The sequence below is a fragment of the Armigeres subalbatus genome, chromosome 3 (genome assembly GCF_024139115.2).
Source record: "Armigeres subalbatus isolate Guangzhou_Male chromosome 3, GZ_Asu_2, whole genome shotgun sequence".
Lineage (NCBI taxonomy): Eukaryota > Metazoa > Arthropoda > Insecta > Diptera > Culicidae > Armigeres > Armigeres subalbatus.
This window is the reverse complement of record NC_085141.1, coordinates 163,292,718-163,317,100: the sequence shown is the minus strand read 5'-3', so window position 1 is coordinate 163,317,100 and position 24,383 is coordinate 163,292,718. Positions and strand designations below refer to the sequence as shown.

General features: G+C 41.1%; 1 protein-coding gene across 7 annotated transcripts in view; it reads right to left on the bottom strand.

Moving 5' to 3' along the window:
- LOC134226619 (cell adhesion molecule DSCAM-like) overlaps positions 1-24,383 on the bottom strand; it is a 161,438-nt gene that overhangs the window by 75,926 nt on the left and 61,129 nt on the right. For 2 of the 7 annotated variants that reach the window (XR_009983518.1, XM_062707507.1), the window contains exons 2-4: positions 12,028-12,186; positions 9,926-10,703; positions 66-211 (exon numbers count right to left, since the gene is read on the bottom strand). Coding sequence is in view for 1 of the 7 variants with exons in the window: in XM_062707507.1 (XP_062563491.1) it covers positions 66-211; positions 9,926-9,986 (207 nt within the window). In the remaining 6 variants the exon portion in view is untranslated. Of the gene's footprint in view, positions 1-65; positions 212-9,925; positions 10,728-11,908; positions 11,933-12,027; positions 12,187-24,383 lie in introns of those variants that run through there. The other 5 variants (XR_009983520.1, XR_009983519.1, XR_009983522.1 and 2 more) reach the window with 4 other exon arrangements.

The following is a 24,383-nucleotide window of genomic DNA, read 5'->3' as shown; positions in this document are numbered from 1 at the left end:
GAGAAGCGCGCCGAGTAATTTAATTAGGTGATTGTTTGGTGGATGCAAAAAAGTGGAACACCTACCGCTCGGTCTCCCAGACTTTTGACTCGACAGTGCAGCTGGCAAGTCTGTCCTGCGATTGCAGTCACGTCGCGTTTGGTTGTATTGTCGAAGTACGGATGCACCATGCTGTTCTCCCAGTACATCTGGAGGTCGGGACTGAGGGTGTCTGTTGGATACAGCACAAGAGATTTACTTGATTAAAATGGAAATGGCTGCAATTAATCATGAAGATTATTTTTGCGTGAGGGTTATAACGTATCATGAGGTTTAATATGTATTTGTGATTGTCTGAAAATCTTCATAATATTCATGAATATATAGACAGGTACTTAACAAAGAACACTAAAGTAATAAAGAAATAATCGACGAAATCAACTCGATTTGTCTATGTTTTCTTCTTATTTTATATACACTCTGTTTTTTTTGCAGCTCAGCAAAAATTTGCCTAGCCGTATTCACACGGCAATCTATTTATAGATTGCTTTCCAGGATAATCTTAAATGATTTCAGTCTTGCCTGATACAACTTTAAAAAAGGCAAAACTTTATTTGCTATCATAAACAAGAATGAGGTTTTCTTTTTGTAGCTCAGCTTGCGAACGGATTAACCTATCTATTAGATGTTTACTTCGGTCAAGATAAATTGAAAGCAAATGTGGAAAATAGTTGAAATTACTAAGAACTGAATAAATCCAAAGAAATTCTAACTGAAACCTCAAGTACGAAACTTTAGTCGTTGTCAGTCAAATTTTTCAAAACTAGCGGGATGTGAAGCAAAATGTGCAATTTTTGACTTTTTTGTTAGAATTTTGAAATTTTCATTCCGTAAACATTTTAGAGAATCTAGAATAGCGTAAGCTCTATACACTAGCGTGGGCATGGCGGGTTCCCATTGGCACGGGTCTCTATAATGATGAATAACATCTGCCATCATTATAGAGAACACTTAGGAGTCGCTAGGGATTATCAGAAGCTGTTTGTATGAAGTATAACCAATGCCATAACTATTTAAGTATGAAATGTAAGTCAAAATGCCCTATATTTTGAGAAAAAAAACATGCTTACTCATGCCATCTAGGGGAAGAAATGAGCATACCTAGAATCAAAGTATGTGTGATGGAACTATATTAGATTAGTCAAAAGACGCCTAAGAACCAATTGTTTGAAAACTTAGTTCCCATGATTTTCTGATCACGGTATTAGGCGTGTTGAAGGAGCAAATGGATCTTTCGTTACGCATATTGACCTTGAGTCCTGTAGTCCAATTCAATACTTCATGGCATGCATAACTAAAAGCAGGTTTTATTTTTAAAAGGAGAAAATACATAGATCTTTCGGTACATGTATTGACCTTGTGGCCTTCAATTCTTGGAATTCGTGGATGGCCTGGAATGGAACATGCATTCGATTCATATCCAATTTAGTGACCAAATGATCACTTAGAGCTGTTTTGCTTCTAAAAGAAGCATACTGGTCTTTCGTTATGAATATAGACCTTAAGGTTTATACTTCAGAAAATTTTGGTTTGGAAGTTTTGAATTCCGGGAGAGTTGTCCTAAAAGTCTGAGGTAAGGGTTTTCCGTTAAAAAGCACGTGATAGTTCTCTTTGAGAGAGAAAATCGTACGATTTTGCTCGCCAGAATAAAGCTGTCAGTGTCGCCAAAATTATTTAATCATTTTCAGTTCACAATTTACGCATAACTTTTCAAAAGGACCTGAATAACATTTTTTCATTATTTAATTTGAGTACTGCAGTCTAAACCTTTTTTTATGTTCTTTATTAAGGAGACTTTCAGCCCAAGGCTGATTCGTCTCCGAATACAGTCAAAAGCTGCTGATTGCAATATTCAAATTGCTTGAGAATTTGCAGAAAATGGAGAACAAAAGTGACTGGCAACAATGTGTTCGAAATTTATCACTCGTGCAGCGGATTGGCGAGAGAAAAACAGCAGCGCCAGCCAATCACGGATTAGGGAGATAATCAGGAGAATATCGTAAAAGATTTATTGTACGAAGGTTACAGATAAACAGGACTCGAATGATGAGCTGGTGAAGCAAGGATGTGAAATACAAAAAAAAAAATAAGACAAATAAGACTGTTCGAACATTGACTAGCCAGAAGATCGACGCACCCCTCGGTGAAGCATGCAGCTCAATGGTGTGTGTAGCCACCCATTTCTCGAAAGAACCGATTTTTAGTGCATTGACGGCGCCATCCTATTTGTGAGTTTTTATGGTTCAAATTCACGAACGAAAGAATCGGATGGGGTCCGAATTTCCGAACCCAAAATATATGTGACATGTTTAGTTTTAAATAAATGTAGTTTTCGTTAATAAAGTGATGTGTAATGTGCAATGGACTTCTGTAAAAAATGTGTATTTATTGTAAAAGGATGAGTTTTGAAACAAAGTCCAAGGAAACAGCCCGAAACGTACAAACAAATCCCAATTCAACCATCCAAGTCTGCAAAGATTGTGAGTCCACCTCAGCCGCTCAGGATCGCTATCCAAGGCCACCAATATACAGTCCAATTCGGAAATAGAGGACCAGCTCAAAAACAAAGACAAGTAAGACAAATAAGACAAATAAGACAAATAAGACAAATAAGACAAATAAGACAAATAAGACAAATAAGACAAATAAGACAAATAAGACAAATAAGACAAATAAGACAAATAAGACAAATAAGACAAATAAGACAAATAAGACAAATAAGACAAATAAGACAAATAAGACAACAAGACAAATAAGACAAATAAGACAAATAAGACAAATAAGACAAATAAGACAAATAAGACAAATAAGACAAATAAGACAAATAAGACAAATAAGACAACAAGACAAATAAGACAAATAAGACAAATAAGACAAATAAGACAAATAAGACAAATAAGACAAATAAGACAAATAAGACAACAAGACAAATAAGACAAATAAGACAACAAGACAACAAGACAAATAAGACAAATAAGACAAATAAGACAAATAAGACAAATAAGACAAATAAGACAAATAAGACAAATAAGACAAATAAGACAAATAAGACAAATAAGACAAATAAGACAAATAAGACAAATAAGACAAATAAGACAAATAAGACAAATAAGACAAATAAGACAAATAAGACAAATAAGACAAATGAGACAAATAAGACAAATGAGACAAATGAGACAAATAAGACAAATAAGACAAATAAGACAAATAAGACAAATAAGACAAATAAGACAAATAAGACAAATAAGACAAATAAGACAAATAAGACAAATAAGACAAATAAGACAAATAAGACAAATAAGACAAATAAGACAAATAAGACAAATAAGACAAATAAGACAAATAAGACAAATAAGACAAATAAGACAAATAAGAAAAATAAGACAAATAAGACAAATAAGACAAATAAGACAAATAAGACAAATAAGACAAATAAGACAAATAAGACAAATAAGACAAATAAGACAAATGAGACAAATAAGACAAATAAGACTAACAATACAAATAATACAAATAAGACAAAATATACAAATTTGACAAATAAATCATATGAGACAAATAAGACAAATAAGACAAATAAGACAAATAAGTCAAATAAGACAAATAAGACAAATAAGACAAATAAGACAAAAAAGACAAATAAGACAAAAAAGACAAAAAAGACAAATAGGACAAATAAGACAAATAAGACAAATAAGACAAATAAGACAAATAAGACAAATAAGACAAAAAAGACAAATAAGACAAATAAGACAAATAAGACAAATAAGACAAATAGGACAAATAAGACAAATAAGACAAATAAGACAAATAAGACAAATAAGACAAATAAGACAAATAAGACAAATAAGACAAATAAGACAAATAAGACAAATAAGACAAATAAGACAAATAAGACAAATAGGACAAATAGGACAAATAGGACAAATAAGACAAATAAGACAAATAGGACAAATAAGACAAATAAGACAAATAAGACAAATAAGACAAATGAGAAAAAAAAGACAAATAAGACAAATAAGACAAATAAGACAAATAAGACAAATAAGACAAATAAGACAAATAAGACAAATAAGACAAATAAGACAAATAAGACAAATAAGACAAATAAGACAAATAAGACAAATAGGACAAATAAGACAAATAAGACAAATAAGACAAATAAGACAAATAAGACAAATAAGACAAATGAGACAAATAAGACAAATAAGACAAATAAGACAAATAAGACAAATAAGACAAATGAGACAAATAAGACAAATAAGACAAATAAGACAAATAAGACAAATAAGACAAATAAGACAAATAAGACAAATTAGACAAATAAGACAAATAAGACAAATAAGACAAATAAGACAAATAAGACAAATAAGACAAATAAGACAAATAAGACAAATAAGACAAATAAGACAAATAAGACAAATAAGACAAATAAGACAAATAAGACAAATAAGACAAATAAGACAAATAAGACAAATAAGACAAATAAGACAAATAAGACAAATAAGACAAATAAGACAAATAAGACAAATAAGACAAATAAGACAAATAAGACAAATAAGACAAATAAGACAAATGAGATAAATAAGACAAATAAGACAAATAAGAATTAACGAAGATATGTTGAAAAATATTAGGATTCAGTATCGTGCGTGCCTGTTTTTTTTTTTGTTTTAAAAAGTTTAGGAGTGTATATTCACCTAAAAAAATTAAAGTTCATTTCAACCCGGAATTTCCAAATAGATGTATATTATCTTTAATTAAAATCAAAGTTTGGTTATTTTGAAGCTTTAGTTTTAGTTGTACAACATTTACTTTACTGACAGACAACCCTAATCACCCTGTAGTCAGCTCAAAGAACTGACAATTTGGAGACGATCATAATCAACAAAATTACAAATGTTACACATTATTTGCAACACGGGCAATAAATTTAGGTTTCTCTTCAGCTAAAAATAACTTATATCCGGTGCATGGTAATTGGCAGCTCGATAGTTAATCTTTTTAATCTCCTGACTTTTACGCTAAGTCCATTATGCTTCAAAAACTATTATTCTGTCATACACAAATGGTCCAGTTTAAAGCAAAATTGTATTCACAATGCGCTATCCACTTACAGTTGGATCAGATCAAATGCAAAGAAAAAATATTTTCCTTAAAAATAGATGCGGTTCCAACAGTTTTCCAAAAAAAAACTGTCAATGACTCGTAAAATGACTAGAATCAAGGCGTCAAGATCAGTGTTGGGAAATGTACAGTAAAACACTGTGATTATGCGAATGTTTACATTTTATCCGGTCAAATTTCATGCACCGCACAAACCGAAACAGTTTTCCAAAAAAAATGTACGCCTCATTGTGACATTTTTTTGCCGATAAGGCAAACTGTTTGTTTACTGCTGCGTGAGAGTCGAGCCGTCGGTGCGGTCAGCATTTGCATGAGATTTCTTGTTTCGGTTCGTGCGCAGCGCAAACAGAACAAAATCGGGTTTTATTGCCTGTGGCGCAAAGCTTAGAAAGAATGCTAGCCGTTGGTACTAATTAATTAGTTCTAATCTCTAAAATAAGCAAGGAGTAATGAAATAATTATTTACTACCAAAAACGGTCATACATCTTGAAATGAGCGTACAGAAACGTTAATTGTGGGGAGAGAAAATAATAAAATCATGTGCTGACTGTCGTCTGCTTGGTCGTGGCTGCTGCTGCGGCTGCCGTGGTTTTGTTTTTATTTTACTGCGTGGCAGAATGAATGATAAAAAGAAATGTCAACCGTTCCCATCCCTGGTCAAGATCAAATAGATTAATTGATTTCGTCAACTGAGAAGTAGGTGTGTTAGACGCTGTCTCATATCTCTTAGAAACAGTTCAACAATTATCGAAAATCCCGCTTGCAAGCAATATTACTTTTAATAGATTTATGTTTTAATGGTTTTGCTGGGTGGCACCAGCTTTTTTCAAGATCACACTTACAGTCTTTAAAACCTTCAAACTTGCATTTTTAAGTTTAATCCGATAAATGAGACGGACCTTAATGTGTGTTTTCATTCGGTTTCAGATAAACTTATTTCTTATTTCTCAAAGGACCTTAGCCGGCCCTGTAAATATACTATGAAACAATATTAAATTTTCGGTTCAGGCATCCCTAAATTGTCAAAATCGGATGATAATTGACAGAGTTACAATACATATATTTATTTAGGTTTACAAAAATTTGCTTGTCCCAGTTAATAGTACAGCATTTTACTAGTGGTAATGGCCGCCACAATCGAACTCAATTTTTGGTAGGTTAGAAGCAGCCAAACGGCAAATAGGCAGAACATGAGTTAAATTTTGGCAGCCATTACCGCACGTAAAATGCTGAATAAATAACGAAGACAATATAACTTAAGTTTTTGAAATAAAAATTCTGACGATCATAAAACCATTTTGCAATGATTGAATACCCGCGCGAAATATAATCGGTACAATATGAACGGAGCTTTAAACTTCATAAACGGCACTAGCGCCACGCTAACAAACGGTGAATTCAAGAACTAGTGCTTGTTTCACGGGGTTGATTTTTTCGGGTTTACATCTTTAAAACACCGTTACTGGGTACTCTCACTATAAATTCTCATCAAATCTAGAATAAATAACCAGTGCCCAATGATCCAGGATACAGTTTTGAGCGGAAAGATGCATTTTACGCCAAAATCACATAAAACAAAATTTTGTTCTACAAATTACGAGACGAGCCAGCCCAGGGCTGAAAGTCTCGCTAATAAAGACAAAAAAAATTCTACAAAAATGTTAGAAATAGTAAGGCCATCATTATGGTGCTATAAAAAAAATAGGGTAGCCCATCATATAATAAAATAGAAAATATTGTTTTCTATTTCTCGAAATACTGACATGTTATGTTCTACAAAGTTGTAGCGCAGCTTATTCCAATAAGTTTTGCTAAAAAAGCTTTTTCTGTAGCTCCTAAGGGGTTAGGGACAAAAGGTCGAAAGACAAAAGGTTGAAAGACAAAAGGTCGAAAGACAAAAGGTCGAAAGACAAAAGGTCGAAAGACAAAAGGTCGAAGGGACAAAAGGTCGAAAAGGACAAAAGGTCGAAAGGGACAAAAGGTCGAAAGGACAAAATGTCAAACGGGACAAAACGTCGAAAGGACAAAACGTCGAACAGGACCAAAAGTCGAAAGGACAAAACGTCGAACGGGACAAAAGGTCGAAAAGGGCATAAGTTTAACTGAAAACTCTTTTGTTTTTACAATTTTTAACAATTAAATAAAATTCATTCATTTCTTATTAACAATCTTTTTTATCTTTTTCAGAACTATCTAGATGTTCATAATATTGTCTTATAGTAATTACTCCTTCTTTGAAAATTGCTTATCCTTCAACTTTGATTGATCAGATTAATGCGTTATTTCTGCTTGAAGTTAAATGCATTTCATAAATTCTTTTGAAATACACTCAACTTGTTCTTGATAGATCTTTTTTCCCTTTCGACCTTTTGGCCTTTTCGACCCTTTGTCCCGTTCGACCTTCTGTGCCCTTCGACCTTTTGTCCTTTCGACCTTCTGTGCCTTTCGACGTTTTGTCTTTTCGACCTTTTGTCCTTTCGACCTTTTGTCTTTTCGACCTTTTGTCTTTCGACCTTCTGTCTTTCGACCTTTTGTCATAGATTCGCTCCTAAGTTGGCTGATTTAAAGCGATTTTACCTAATTGGATGGGTGTACCTCAAAAAACATTATTTTGATCTACTTTTTTTGTTTTAGATTTCTCGCAAAAGTCATCTTCGGGTGACTTTTAGAGCTAAAAAATGCAACTTTTCATGGGTAAATATGCTCAATATCTTTTTCCGATCAAAAGTATAATCGTTTTTCTGTCAAAATAACATTTTTTTTCAAAAGTTGATATCTCCGGTTAGGGCAGACCAAAAAATTATGCATTTTTAAGTCACCCGAAGACGACTTTTTCGAGAAATCTAAAACAAAAAAAGTAGATCAAAAATACAGTTTTTTTAGGTACACCCTAATCTGATTAGGTAAAACTGCTCTAAATCAGCCAACTTAAGAGCTACAGAAAAAGCTTTCTTAACAAAATTTATTGCAATAAGCAGCGCTACAACTTTGTAGAACATAACATGTCAGTATTTCGAGAAATGAAAAAAAATATTTTCTAATTTTTTAATATGATGGCCCACCCTATTTTTTGGTAGCACCATAATGATAGCCTTACTATTTCGAACAATTTTATAGAATAACAGTTTTTTCTAAAAAATATAGTTTTGGCGTAAAATGCATCTTCCCGCGTAAATCTGTATCCTGGACCATTTTGAGGTTAAAATGTTTATCCGACATACTTTAAGTTATCCAAGGGCTTCCGCAAGCCCAGGCCCTGGGATCTAGAACAAAGACAGCGTCCTCATTCTAACATTGCACTAGTCAATTTCTCGCTTTGGCGCTGCTATGCGCAATTCACAACAGTAGACAAAAAATTGATTTTAATACCATACATAACAGTACCAGATCTTTTCGAATCTTTCCCAAAAAAGTTTAGCCAAATTTCATACCATACATACATATTTGTTCGGGAGACACAATTAATTTACAAGCTACAATCAAAAAGTTTTGGAGCTAGCTCATTCAATATATATATGTTAAATTAAAAAAAATATGGGCTTCACGAAAATCACGAATACAATTTGAGGTTTTGTCCGGCTTTTCGCCACAGTGCAGAGGTTGTGGTTGTCATATCCGTTTCATTCTGACTTTCTTGATGATCACTTGACCACCGCGTAAGCTTTGGTTTGAAGTGTTCGAAATAAATAGTTCAAAATCAAATGGCGTAAACTGAAAAAGCTATAATTCTCTTTTGCTTAAAGTATTTCACGTTTGTTCAATGTGCAGTAATTTAACCATTGATTTATCAATTTAGAAAAACGACGTCGTCGTTTAAAAACTTGATGTTATTTTTGTTTTCGGTTCAGCTCATCTCATGATGATCACGACATTACAAGACTGTAAGTAACACACTTGTCTTGGAAAACTGAAATCCTGAGAATTTATCTTCAGATTCTTGTCTTTCATGTTATAATTCCTCTTGAGCTTACTCGCCAACGAAAGTTTCTTTATTGAGTATGATCATCTTCAAAATGATTCGATAGAGACATTTGCAGAAAAATATCAACACGTCAATTGCGTCAACAGATAATTCGCCGATGGTTCTGGCATCAGCACCACTGGTCCACTGGCTTCAGTGTTTTCAGCGAAAATTCAACTAACTTCTGGAAAACTTCAGTAGCATTAAAAAGACAAATAGGGGAAACTTGGATAATATGCATCCACGGGGCACAAAACGACCCTTTGGCATTTTGAGTATATTTTCGGCAGTTTTCCCAGCGTATTTATTACAGCGCATGTAGTTTGGATCTTGAACTACCAATCCGTTAGTAAACATTCTTGAAAAAAGGTCCTGGAACACCGCTGAAAATGCCAAAAAGGTTTTGCCTCGAGGGTGCATATTACCCCAGTTACCCTATGTGCTGCAAAAGCGTGAAAATATCACCCGAAAGGGTTGTAGGGAATGGAAACATTGAACTGAAAGACAACGGTCGACAGCCAGTCTCTAAACTTGTCAAACGTGTTACTTTGTACAAAACTGACTATGCACAAACATTGTACTAGGTATATGTTTTGCTGCAAAACTTACTAAGGGGCAAACGCAAGCAAGGCATATTAATAATGCAGCTTGCCTTCTCCGTCGTCATTCCGGTGATGTGCAACGGAACCATCATTAAGCCAGTTGATAAATTGCAACCCAGCCGCAAAGCTGTTGAACGTTTTGTTTTCCATTTCCATACCACCCTGGACCCTGGTGGGTTGCCCCACTTTACTTACCTGCCACTGCGATGACGAAGAAGTTAATCAACGATGCAATTAGTCTCAGCTTCGTGTTCATAGTAGTGAAGTAGCACTGCACTCGGTCCCAGTTAGAAGTGAGTTTTACTGCTGACGATGCACCGTTGCTGCAGTTCCGTTCTGGTAGTCACCATTTTGTGCGCATCAGCGATTGTTTCAATAGTGGTTTCGCTTCTCGGAAACCCATCGGGTCTGGCGCTGCTTACGTAGTTTCTGCACTGAGCTGTTTTAATTTATACATTTTCTTTACGGCATTGTGGAATGATTTCACTCACGTACCCGATGCTGCGTGGAAAACAGTTTTTCATTTCCATTGGAACAGTTTTCAAACTAATTACGAATATCCTCGAGAGCATAAACAACATAAAACACTGTCGAAGCTAATTGGTTCCGCTTCGTTCGATCGGCTTCACCGCGTCGACGTCATTGTCATATTGCCGAATCCATGTGTGGCATCGAACGGTCACGAGCAAAATTCATAATTCAAATGAGCTTTCCCATTGGCACCAAAAGAGCTGGTATGGAACAAAACCGGAGATATCGTTACTTCTATGTGGAAGCCTTATTCACTTTTTGCTTGCCCCGTTCCCTGTTGAGTTATTCACAGTCGTACTTTTTGTGGGCTGTTTATGTATTCTTGCACATTTCACTTTTTTGCTTCGTGTTCTATTTTTTCTTCATTCACTGTGTTCTCTAGAGTTTTCCTTTTAGCTCACATACTCTCGATGGCCTCCAGTGCCGGTCTGAAGTTGTCTTCCTGTTGGCATAAATATTTCACTTTTATCATACGAAGCAAGCTTGCCGTGGTTGACTTTTAGGCCAGAAGAAAGGAAAAATCTCCACTTGATATATGATTATGGGGTGTGTTTCTGAGTTTTGTGTGAAAAAAAAACTGACCACTGATGGAAGCGAAAACCGCTTTGACCAGTGCAAGCGTTGGTTTGGGGTTGAGGTACGAGGATGACAAAAAAAATGACATTAATAAGATAGGCTATTAAGGGCTTTAGCTAATATCTCGACAGCCACTAAGAATGACTCAGATGCTTTACTTTCAAATTATTTGAGGTGTAACTCGTTAAGGTTTTTCGCTTTTTAGTCTCATATTTTACACATTAACCATAAAGAGTTGCCATTTTTTTACATTAGGAAAATAATGAGATTCATGCCGTTCGGATAATGGGAGATGTATTAGAACCAAATCACTGCTAATTAGAAGATGGCCCAGAGAGAAATAGGAGAGCTGATATCAATACTATTCACATAATGAAGTTCAAGAAGTTTGGACGAGTGCAACTGAAACCCTAAGGTATCCATAAACGTTTGAACACTGATGAATACGTTTGTCTTGGGTATAGTGGAGCAATGATTTGTTTTAGCTAAGTTGTTATGATTTGAGTTAGGTCGAAATGTTTGTGAAAGTGATTGTATGAAATATGAGATATGTTCAAGAGCCACGCAGAATAAATACTTTTGTGTACGTTTTGTCAAAACAAAATGATAAGGAATCGATTGATTCAATTCAAAATTTTCGCGGAAATGCGTAAAACAAATCATTAAAATCGTCGTGAAATTTCTTGACGAGCCCTTATAACATTTCAACGAAGCCCACTAGAAAGAAGCTCGATTCCTCAATCACGTAGCATTTATTTTTGTATCTCCCTCGTTCGCGTAAACCTGTCATGTGCCAAAAATAAGAGGAAACGTCCATCATTCCTCGGTTCTGATTGAGTTCTAGTGCAACAAAAGCAAGTCACTGGTTCCCGCCAGACCCGTACGGTTGTACAAACGTTTCGGAGAAGAGAAAAAAACCTTCGGCATCAAACAAATGTCAGATCAATTTCTTCTGGTCCACAGTTGAATCGCATAGACGGATACATTTCACCACGGAAATGGGAGAAAAAAACTTAGAGTGGGATGAAAAAGGTGTGAGTTTATCTTCCAAGGATTCGCTTTCAGTCGTACTGCCGACGAAAGAGTTGTTGAATGGTGGTGGCCGTGGGCGTTTTTTGCTTATTCCACTTGTTTATTGCTTGGCACATCAATCATCCATTTGATGTTCGACGCTGGAGAGGGAGGATTACCGGAGATTGGGTCGTTCGGTGTGTTTTCTATTTGTCACTAGCGGAGATAACCGGGGGAGATTTTATTCCGTTCGTAGTAAGTGCTCTATACGGGTTCCAGGTACGGTTTATGTCTCTTTCCATCAACGTTGGTGGTAGCACCGAAGGACGACGACGCATCTGAAAAAAAAGAGATAAAGGGGGGAAGTTTGACTTGGGCTATGAATAGAACCGCTGAGTGGCACAAAAAGCACGAGGGGTATTGGATCTGTTTTCCGTCCTATTGAGCACAAGTGAATGAAGATTTGTATCTCTCTTACATTCGATATTGTATGATGATAAATAATTCCTATCGAATATTGATCTGTTCGGCATTCTACATTTCCACATTTATGTTTTTGCTATCACTCTTTATTGCGGCCTTAGTTTAGGACGTTCTATACATCCTTAATAGATTTTTTATTTATATTTTGCGGCGTCATCTCAATATCTAGGTTTGTATCAATTGTTTTATTCAGGGGGAAAGAAACGATACTTATTTCGTCGAGAGGTGTCAATTGTCTCTAGCGCACCAACTCACATTTGACACTTCCTTTCTTAGGAACTCTCGCATATAATGAGTTCTTATGTAGAACTGTTTAAATTGCGATTTGACAGATTATTGTGTTCACCAGTAACGTAATTTCCCACGAAGTTGAAAGGTTCCGCCATCGGGGGTGACAATGGGTCTGGGGGGTCAGAATGGGTCATCGCTCTCACCGGCAGTCTGAAGGTCGTACAGCAAAATCCCTCAAAATGGTCTCTTATATTTTAGTCTTCATGTTACATTCAATATTTTCTACAAGCATTCTAAGTAGTTGAAACAGTGACCCATTCTCACCCCCTTTGACACATTGTCAAATTGGGCAGCAGGGACTTTGTCCAAGGGCTTGACAACCCCTCCCCATGGCCACTGCGAGTTAGACCGGGACCATCGTCCCTAACCCCTAATCCCAAGGCGTCAAGCGACCCGTGCCGAGGGGATGCATGGCCAGGGGGGTGAAATAATAAGCTAGGCCTTTAACGGAGCCTGTGGGGTACCTGGGCACCCTCCACAGTAATTGTCCCTTACCGCGTCATGCTGGGCTCTGGCGTGGTGGACCTCTTTTCCCGAGCAACTCGTGGGACCAAAATGGAAAACCAAGTCAATTCTTCAATAAGTGGTAGTAGTGTAGGCGACAACCCCTTCGCAAGAGGTGGGTTGTTCAGGTCTCCGCCTAGGAGGCCAGAGGCAATAGTCGGCAGCTCAGTGCGCAGCGCCAGCGTGGGTCACTCAACCTTCCTCTCGGCTATAAAAACGCCGGTAGGGGTTATTGACGACCCATGGCTTGTGGAGGCGATGAACCGCAAACGCGATGGGCTTTCGGCCTTCGAGGTGGCGACGGATCAGCTGGACGCCATTATCGACTTTGCGTCATCGAAGCACAATATCAGCAAGGACCTCAAGAGGAGCTTGCAGAAACTTCGAAAGTCGATGCTGGACGCCAAGCTGGAGAGGGCGGTCGGGACGGCCAAGTGTAAACCCGTGAAATCGGTGGAGTCGAGGTCTACCCAGACTGAGGCCTAAGGATTCGTGGACTCGGGCAAGTTCGAATCGACCGAAGGCGTGCCAGCGAAGACGGTGGTGCCAAAGTCTACCCAGACTGAGGCTCAAGTATTTGCGGGTACGTCGGGGGTGACTGCTCCAACGGAGCAAACACAAAAACGGGGGAGACAGTCTCCAGGGGATGAGCTCCCTGGGGGCCGCTCCAAAACGCGGAGGGTTACTACCCCGAACAAGGGTAGTGGGGCTGGGAAGCTGAACCCCGGTCAGGTACTTCCAAAACCGGGGGAGGAAGGACCTGGAAAGGTCCGTCCACTCAGGAAAGACGGTGATAAGGGGTTACGGCAGGCTGAAAGTTCTCAGCCGCAACAGACCAGGGAAATAGAGGGGGGTGACGCCTCCTGGACCCTGGTCAAGAACAAGAGGAAACCGAAGACGTCAAGGGCCGAAAAGAAGGCCCAGGCGAATGAGGGTAGCAAGAAGTCTAGGGTAGGCGCCAATCGCTCCAGGGGAGATGCCCTAGTCATCACGGCGGACGAGGCTAAGTACTCGGATGTTTTGAAGGCGATGAGGAGTGACGTCAAGCTCGGTGAACTCGGCGCCGACGTACGTCGAATAAGACGTACCCGGATGGGCGAGATGATACTCGAGCTGAAGCGGGGCGTCTCGCAAAAGGGCGCCGCCTACAAAGGTTGGCGGAGGAGGTCCTAGGCGAGACGGTCAAGGTGAGGGCACTCACGACGGAGGTGAATCTAAGGGTTAAAGACCTGGACGAGATCACTGAAGTCGAAGAGCTCGTCACGGCACTGCGGCGACAGTGTGAAGTGGAGACGACCACCGCAGCCGTTCGGCTACGGAAAGGTCCGGCAGGGACGCAGGTAGCATTGGTTCGGCTATCTGCAGCGGACGCCTCCAAGGTAGCCAAGTTAGGGAGCGTCAAGGTGAGATGGTCGGTATGCCCTGTGCGCATATACAAGCAACCCGAAGTTTGCTTCAAGTGCCTGGAACCGGGGCACAAGCAATGGGACTGCAAAGGCCCCGACAGAAGCAATCTCTGCCGACGCTGCGGATTGGAGGGACATAAGGCACAATGCTGCACGAACCCTCCCAATTGTTTGATTTGTTCCAGCAAAACTGTGAACAGCAAGCACCCCATGGGGGGTTCGATGTGCCCGGCGTTTAAGCGTGCTGCAAAATCAAAGTGCAGGTAACGCAGCTGGCTTGCTCGGCCTCGCCCGAGTGTTTGGTGTGCGCAGGTGTAGAGGAAACGGCGGAACACGTGTTGTTCGTGTGCTCACGTTTTCGCGCAATGCGTGACCACATGCTTGCCACATGTGGTTTGGACACTACCCCGGACAACCTAGTTCGGAGGATGTGTAAAGATGAAGTTGGCTGGAACGCCGTTTTATCGGCTATCGCCCAAATCGTCTCGGAGCTATACAGAAGGCGCGTGGACTCAAGGATGGCTAGTTCAGGCGCAAATAAGAGGTGGTCCAAGGGATCGGAGTCGGCTTCATGGGTCATACCGGTGGTCATGCTCTGTGGTCGAACTCGATCCTTTTATCGAACAAGTGGCCGCGCGAAGAACAACATGGTATCGTCGCTTTCGCGGCGTCGGTCAACCGGGCGGGTTCCGAGCCCGAGGACGGAAAGGGGTCCTCGTCAAGGCTGGGGCAGGCGTAGGCACTGCGTCGGCAAGTCCCTCTGTGTGTTGGCGAATAGGCCCTATCGCAGAAAGGTCAATTTGGGATGCACGCGGCATCATCATTCTTGATACCAGTCGTGCAGAGGGAAGCAGGCGCGAAGTCGACCCTTCCCACCTTCCGAGGACATAGGGCGTGGTAAGGCCACCTGGAAAGCCGGCAACGCGCTGGCACGATACCATGGTGTTCTTCTAGAAAAGCGAGTTACGATGTTCGGTGCTGCAAGGACACGCAGCAAACCTCTAGGGTGCGTTGTGCACTGGCCCCCCTTTGAAGCATTACTTTCTGGTTGTACCGAAGGGACTATGGGCTTGGCGGCAATGGAAACGGTTTAGCGGGTCGGGAATGTAGTCCTGCCTCCCTCGGTGATCCCTAACCCCGCACTTCCTGGTCAACCCAGGATGTCTGTTGAGCAGATTCTCCCTTGTTTAGGAAGAAAAAAAAAAAAACATTGTCACCCCCGACGACGGTTTACTTGAATTAAGGGACAGAATATGAATTTAGCAATGCATGACAAAAGTGCGTATGACGGCAGCAAAGAGCTCCAACATGAACCTCATCAGCTTTCTCATAATCGTCGGCCGTTTGACTTCTGGTGGTTGTTTCGCATAGCATTGGAATCACGCAGAATAAAAATAAATAAGCTGAACTTTGTATCGCCTACCTCAAACATTTTGTTACTGTACTCTAAGAGATTAAGGTGAATCAGGCCACTGAACTACCAAACTTTGTCGACCATTACAACACGCTACTTTGAATATCGAACAAAGTAGGGGAGGACAGTCCAAAAGGCACTCCTGAAGCTTTTTTAATGTTTTCACCAATATAAATTAGAATACCGAACCATTTCAACGTATAGATGCAAAATTTACAAAACTAGCTACGTTTCACAATGATCATTTTTCTCCATTGAAGTTCAATAATGAATAACTAATGTTGAATTGTAATGATAATATTCGTTCATGAATCTTATACAACAGATTATATGGGATTATATTGATGGAAATAGTTGAATCTTCATCCCTAAAGCGCTTTTTAACCTTCCCTATGTGTTTTTCTCAATATATTTAATAAAACACGTGAAAGACGCCATCACCACCAGGTAGATAATTTTTCTCAAACATCTAACCAAGCAGCGCCGTGTTCAGTGAAAGGTGAACGCTGAATCTATACCATTTCGTTCAAAGACATTTCGTCGAAGACATTCAGATTTTAGGATTAAGAATCTTCGTACATTTAGTCGAAAGGACATTTGGCCGAAAGCGGTTCTCGAATGAATAATTTTGATACATTTAGTCGAATTGTACTCCCAATGTTGAATACATTTGAATCAACGGTTGCGGATCATAACACACGTATCGGATACCAGCATCTAGGGCCGGATTTATGGGGGGGGGCGTGACCCGAGCCACCACAAATCTTATGTACCAAAACCAACCTTTTTTGTACATTTTGGGGCCCCCACATACCGTCGGCCCCGGGGCCCCCTTCCGGCTAAATCCGGCCCTGCCAGCATAATTAGGCTGACCAGATCATTCCGGTGAAAAAACCGGACATACGCACTCGCAAAACGGGACATGTCAAAAAACCTTGTGACGAAAATCAAAAGCTGAGAAAACCTAAAATTTTATGGGCGTCATTTTCCGTGTAAAAAGTTAGAGATTTTTTTTAGAATGAATCATTCACCTCCATAATCTTCTATTGTATTAAGTTAATTGTGGAAAAATACTAAACTAATAATATTTCACTCTTCAAAGTGGCGCGGACAAAACCACAAAGAACTAAAAAAATAAGCATTTTTCAAAATATTAAAAAAAAAATTGTCGAATTTTGAAATTTTATTCTAATCCACTTCTAAGCAAGCATTAAGGATTTTATTACTGACGAAAATCAAAAACTTTTCCAATCCTGAGCAATTGAAAATAACAATAAATAGTCAAAGTACCCTGCCTAAAGCCGGTCTGGTAATTAGAGAGATAAGGAAAAAAACAAGTAGAAAAATTCAAAAGACAAATGAAAAGAAGCAAAAGAGCAATAAGGTGGCATTATTGATTTCCCGTGCTGATACATTTTTTCATGAATATAAGTGAGGGAAAATCTGCGGATAAGAATAATAAGAATCTCAACAAGGAAAGAACATAAATAAAATGTAATTTTAATTATTCCCATGAATGTGAATTGGCGCATGTAAATAAATGTCATATCTAATCAATTCACAGTCCTTTTTGATCGAAATTGATTTTAATGACGCTAAAAGCACCCATACACCTCGAAAATATTGTTCATTATTTTTTCCCATGTGCTTACAAAAAGGCGGGACTCATGCAATTTCGTCGCGAAAAGTAAAACAAATCGTGGCTAATTTATAGACTGGTTTATAATTCGGAGTCTCGGAGATTTTCGCCGGATTGTATTTTAATTATATTGCCCACACATATGGAAGCAAAATTGTTCAGCCTATTTATACATTATATTTAAATGTCGTCGTTCCTTTTACAATGGATGATTTCGAAATATTTAGAATTATTCAGAAAGACTGAATGATTCTTAATGTTTCGAAAAGAATCAAACGATTGAAAAATATGTTGTAAAGCAGATTAAAAAAAGATTAAAGAATAACCTATTTCGCAAGAACAAAAATCAAAAAAGGATTTATTCTGAAAATAAAAATATCTGTTCTTGCGCTGATTATCATATATTTGCCTGTGCACTTGGATAAACTTTCCTACCAAGTTACTGTTTCCGTTCAATCTACTGATAAAATTGGCCAAATTTTATTGCCATCGAAATAAGCAGAAACCAATGGAAATGAAAGTGTATGAAAAAATCTCCCGTTGTCACCTATTGTCATTAACGGTTAAAAACCTTAAAACAAGTTGATCCATGCAAAATACATAACAACATAGATAGCATAAAAAGCAACACTAATAACATAACATCTCACCCTTTTTTGATGGGTTTAGACCACTTTCATTGTTTTTGGTTTTAGATTCCTGCCTAAAATATTGAATTTGTTTGAATAATATTTTGGAGCTCTTTGGAGAAATCAATGAAAAAACGGGACAAATTGTGGATTTTTTAGATTACGACGGGACAGAACAATAAGGTCTAAAAAACGGGACTGTCCCGTTAAATACGGTACGTGTGGTCAGCCTATACATAATATGCATGGCGATCAGTAAATCAAAGCCAATTGAGTCCTGTGTATGAAGGGCTGCGGAACAAAAGATCAATCATCTCGAAGGCTTCCTTTCAAGAGGCTCGGAGGACTCTTCAAAAATGCTCAGAAGCCTCCTCCTCCTTTCAAGAGGCTCGGAAGCCTCCTTTCAAGAGGCTCGGAAGCCTCCTTTCAAGAGGCTCGGAAGCCTCCTTTCAAGAGGCTCGGAAGCCTCCTTTCAAGAGATTTGGAAGCCTCCTTTCAAGAGGTTTGGAAGCCTCCTTTCAAGAGATTTGGAAGCCTCCTTTCAAGAGTCTTGGAAGCCTCCTTTCAAGAGTCTTGGAAGCCTCCTTTCAAGAGTCTTGGAAGCCTCCTTTCAAGAGTCTTGGAAGCCTCCTTTCAAGAGGCTTGGAAGCCTCCTTTCAAGAGTCTTGGAAGCCTCCTTCCAAGAGACTTGGAAGCCACCTTCTAGAGGCCTGGAAGCCTCCTTTCAAGAGGCCTGGAAGCCTCCTTCAAGAGGCCTGGAAGCCTCCTTTCAAGAGGCTCGGAAGCCTCCTTCAAGAGGCCTGGAAGCCTCCTTTCAAGAGGCCTGGAAGCCCCCTTTCAAGAGGCCTGGAAGCCCCCTTCAAGAGGCTCGGAAGCCTCCTTTCAAGAGGCCCGGAAGCCTCCTTTCAAGCGGCCTGGAAGCCTCCTTTCAAGAGGCTCGGAAGCCTTCTTTCAAGAGGCCCGGAGGCCTCCTTTCAAGCGACTCGGAAGCCTCATTTCAAAAGGTTTGGAAGCCTCCTTTCAAGAGGCCTGGAAGCGTCCTTTCAAGAGTCCTGGAAGCTATCTTTCAAGAGTCCTGGAAGCCTCCTTTCAAGAGGCCCGGAAGCATCCTTTCAAGAGGCTCGGAAGCCTTCTTTCAAGAGGCTTGGAAGCCCCTTCAAGAGGCTTGGAAGCTCCCTTCAAGAGGCCTGGAAGCCCCCTTCAAGAGGCCTGGAAGCCTCCTTCAAGAGGCTCGAAGCCTCCTTTCAAGAGGCCTGGAAGCCTCCTTTCAAGAGGCTCGAAGCCTCCTTTCAAGAGGCTCGGAAGCCTCCTTTCAAGAGGCCTGTAAGCCCCTTCAAGAGGCTGGGAAGCCTCCTTTCAAGAGGCTCGGAAGCCTCCTTCAAGAGGCTCGGAAGCCTCCTTTCAAGAGGCTCGGAAGCCTCCTTTCAAGAGGCTCGGAAGCCTCCTTTCAAGAGGCTCGGAAGCCTCCTTTCAAGAGGCTCGGAAGCCTCGCTCTTCACCGTTGGCGTTCACTCTTCACCGTTGAGATGGTCCACAAACCGGAAAGCCGCTCCAGAAAGACCAGCCATTCGTGTTGTCAACAGCTTGCATGTAAAAAGAAATAGTCCTCACTCAAGAAGTCCGTTGAAAGAGCCAGACTAGAGAACAAACTGCACCACACGCGAAGTTCCGGTAGCAGTCTAGCAGTTTAAAGTTGTGCAATTCCAATCGGTCTCCGCGCACAAGAGTTGAAACATCAACCGTTCTCGAACAGGTACCGCTATGCAACCGTTCTGCAGTGGTCACAGTGTACAGCGAGGAATTCCCCTTTGAGCAAGCTATTGCGAATATAAAAAAAAATCGATCTATCAATCACAAAACTGGCCCAGTGAATTGCAGAACTATCCTACGATTACCTGTTTGACAGCACGAACCGAAAGTTTCTAAAACGACGAATCCAGGAGGTTCAAGAATGGTAATCACGCGCGACTATTGCTACATAGGCCAAGTTCAGCGAAACTGTGGCGCCGGCGATGTTCAACGTACGGAACCCAGACCTGCCAGGAGCTTTCGGATTCAGTATGGATGAATAGACGGACGGGAATGTAATGGACTACGCGGTGAGCTTGTTTCATGCTTCCTATTTAAAATCTCCTTTCAAGAGGCTCGGAAGCCTCCTTTCAAGAGGCCGGAAAGCCGGCGTTCAAGAGGCTCGGAAGCCTCCTTTCAAGAGGGCTCGGAAGCCTCCTTCAAGAGGCTCGGAAGCCTCCTTTCAAGAGGCCTGGAAGCCTCCTTTCAAGAGGCCTGGAAGCCTCCTTTCAAGAGGCCTGGAAGCCTCCTTTCAAGAGGCTCAAGCCTCCTTTCAAGAGGCTCGGAAGCCTCCTTCAAGAGGCCTGGAAGCCTCCTTTCAAGAGGCCTGGAAGCCTCCTTCAAGAGGCCTGGAAGCCTCCTTTCAAGAGGCCTGGAAGCCTCCTTCAAGAGGCCTGGAAGCCTCCTTTCAAGAGGCCTGGAAGCCTCCTTCAAGAGGCCTGGAAGCCCCTTCAAGAGGCCTGGAAGCCTCCTTTCAAGAGGCCCGGAAGCCTCCTTTCAAGAGGCCTGGAAGCCTCCTTCAAGAGGCCTGAAGCCTCCTTTCAAGAGGCCTGAAGCCCCCTTTCAAGAGGCCTGGAAGCCTCCTTCAAGAGGCCTGGAAGCCTCCTTCAAGAGGCCTGGAAGCCTCCTTTCAAGAGGCCCGGAAGCCTCCTTTCAAGAGGCTCGGAAGCCTCCTTTCAAGAGGCTCGGAAGCCTCCTTTCAAGAGGCTCGAAGCCTCCTTTCAAGAGGCTCGAAGCCTTCTTTCAAGAGGCCTGAAGCCTCCTTTCAAGAGGCCTGAAGCCTCCTTTCAAGAGGCTTGGAAGCCTCCCTTCAAGAGGCCCCGGAGCCTCGCTCCTCCCCGTTGGCGTTCCCCCTTCACCGTTGGGATGGTCCAAAAACCGGAAAGGCGGTCCAGAAAGTCCAGCCATTCGTGTTGTCAACAGTTAGCATGTAAAAAGAAATAGTCCTCACTCAAGAAGTCCGTCGAAAGAGCAAGATTGGAGAACAAACTATACCACACGCGAAGTTCCGGTAGCAGTCTAGCAGTCTAAAGTTGTGTAATTCCAATCGGTCTCCGTGCCAAGAGTTGGAACATCAACCGTTTTCGAACAGGTACCGCTATGCAACCATTCTACAGTGGTCACAGTATACAGCGAGGAATTCCCTTTGAGCAAGCTTATTGCGAATATAAAAAAATCGATCTATCAATCACAAAACTGGCCCAGTGAATTGCAGAACTATCCTACGATTACCTGTTTGACAGCACGAACCGAAAGTTTCTAAAACGACGAATCCAGGAGGTTCAAGAATGGTAATCACGCGCGACTATTGCTACATAGGCCAAGTTCAGCGAAACTGTGGCGCCGGCGATGTTCAACGTACGGAACCCAGACCTGCCAGGAGCTTTCGGATTCAGTATGGATGAATAGACGGACGGGAATGTAATGGACTACGCGGTGAGCTCGTTTCATGCTTCCTATTTAAAATCTCCTTTCAAGAGGCTCGGAAGCCTCCTTTCAAGAGGCTCGGAAGCCTCCTTTCAAGAGGCTCGGAAGCCTCCTTTCAAGAGGCTCGGAAGCCTCCTTTCAAGAGGCTCGGAAGCCTCCTTTCAAGAGGCTCGGAAGCCTCCTTCAAGAGGCTCGGAAGCCTCCTTCAAGAGGCTTGGAAGCCTCCTTTCAAGAGGCTCGGAAGCCTCCTTTCAAGACGCCCGGACACCTCCTTTCAAGACGCCCGGAAGCCTCCTTCAAGAGGCCTGAAGCCTCCTTAAAAAGGCCTGGAAGCCTCCTTTCAAGAGGCCTGGAAGCCTCCTTTCAAGAGGCCTGGAAGCCTCCTTTCAAGAGGCCTGGAAGCCTCCTTTCAAGAGGCTCGGAAGCCTCCTTTCAAGAGGCTCGGAAGCCTCCTTTCAAGAGGCTCGGAAGCCTCCTTTCAAGAGGCTCGGAAGCCCCCTTTCAAGAGGCCCGGAAGCCTCCTTTCAAGAGGCCCGGAAGCCTCCTTTCAAGAGGCCCGGAAGCCTCCTTTCAAGAGGCCCGGAAGCCTCCTTTCAAGAGGCCCGGAAGCCTCCTTTCAAGAGGCCTGGAAGCCCCCTTCAAGAGGCCCGGAAGCCTCCTTTCAAGAGGCTCGGAAGCCTCCTTTCAAGAGGCTCGGAAGCCTCCTTTCAAGAGGCTCGGAAGCCTCCTTTCAAGAGACCCGAAAGCCCCCTTTCAAGAGGCTCGGAAGCCTCCTTTCAAGAGGCCTGAAGCCTCCTTTCAAGAGGCTCGAAGCCTCCTTTCAAGAGGCTTGGAAGCCTCCTTTCAAGACGCTCGGAAGCCTCCTTTCAAGACGCTCGGAAGCCTCGCTCTTCACCGTTGGTGTTCGCTCTTCACCGTTGAGATGGTCCACAAACCGTAAACTGCTCTAGAAAGACCAGGCATTCGTGTTGTCAACAGCTTGCATGTAAAAAGAAATAGTCCTCACTCAAGAAGTCCGTTGAAAGAGCCAGACTAGAGAACAAACTGCACCACACGCGAAGTTCCGGTAGCAGTCTAGCAGTTTAAAGTTGTGCAATTCCAATCGGTCTCCGTGCACAAGAGTTGAAACATCAACTGTTCTCGAACAGGTACCGCTATGCAACCGTTCTGCAGTGGTCACAGTGTACAGCGAGGAATTCCCCTTTGAGCAAGCTATTGCGAATATAAAAAAAATCGATCTATCAATCACAAAACTGGCCCAGTGAATTGCAGAACAATCCTACGATTATCTGTTTGACAGCACGAACCGAAAGTTTCTAAAACGACGAATCCAGGAGGTTCAAGAATGGTAATCACGCTCGACTATTGCTACATAGGCCAAGTTCAGCGAAACTGTGGCGCCGGCGATGTTCAACGTACGGAACCCAGACCTGCCAGGAGCTTTCGGATTCAGTATGGATGAATAGACGGACGGGAATGTAATGGACTACGCGGTGAGCTCGTTTCATGCTTCCTATTTAAAATCTCTTTGCAAACATTTCAATGGAATTTCATCATTCCTCCATCTTTGGAGTAATTTTGACAAAGAACGGCATACCTATTTGTGTACTGTGTAGTATGGGTTAGATTTCCACAATTGATGTAGGTACATATTGCGTTTTCCCTTTTCTATGTGTCAGACTAAGTGTTCAGTCGTACGAATTCTGCTCTAAGAAATCGATTTTGTCTTTCTTATTTTATAATATTTCGATGTAGGAAAAATAATATGGATGAGGCTTTTTTACTTTCTATCTCATTCCAGAGAGCGAGAAATGGTTAATTTATTTTATTCCTTAAACAATATGATTGAATGTTTAAATGAACTATATCACTTTCAGTATACCTAAATACGCTATTCATACTTTTTAGACTAATTTCTTACCAATGAGATGCTAATTTCGAACGATTTGAAAATGGTTCAAGCCATGGTACGCTTTTCCACCAGTGTTGTTATTATCCACGCGGGTGTTTATGGAAAAGATACAATCAAATTATAGTTTTCAAGCGTTAGGAAATTCAAGAACGTCGACTAAATGTCACTCGACCAAACGTCATTCGATGAACTGTCCTAAAGTCGTGAACACTAGAGTAATTCAAATTTAAAAATTTTCGTTCCCAAATTTTCAGCTATGAGTGTGTTACTGTTACCCGTCGTATTCGACGAAATCATGGGTCGCTCCGGCAGCCATGGATCAACCGAACGTTGTCGCTATTTTTGTTACAAAATGGAACAGAATCAGAAGATATTAGGAACCGAACGCAACTGTATTACACTCTTATTAAATCTTATCGACTGAAATTGATGTGAATTCCAGCATGTTAAGCCTTCAACCAATCGTTCCAACCGACGAACCAACAAGTTTCCCAAACAATGAAACTCTTTTAAAGTTCAGATCTGGTGTAATCGCTGAAAGTGTGGTTGAACTTGCAAAGTTCCTCCACTTTTGGGTCTTTCACTAGTTCCTATTCTAAACAGCTTGACTGGTTTCAGACAAATTCCTAGCAGTTGGCAATTCCGACACGTATTTCTGTTGCTTTTAACCTAAATTGAAATGTCATCAACAGACATTTGGCAGTAGCTGACGAGAATGAGAAAAAAAAATCTGGAGTGGGTTGTGCTAGTGTGGGATCCCAA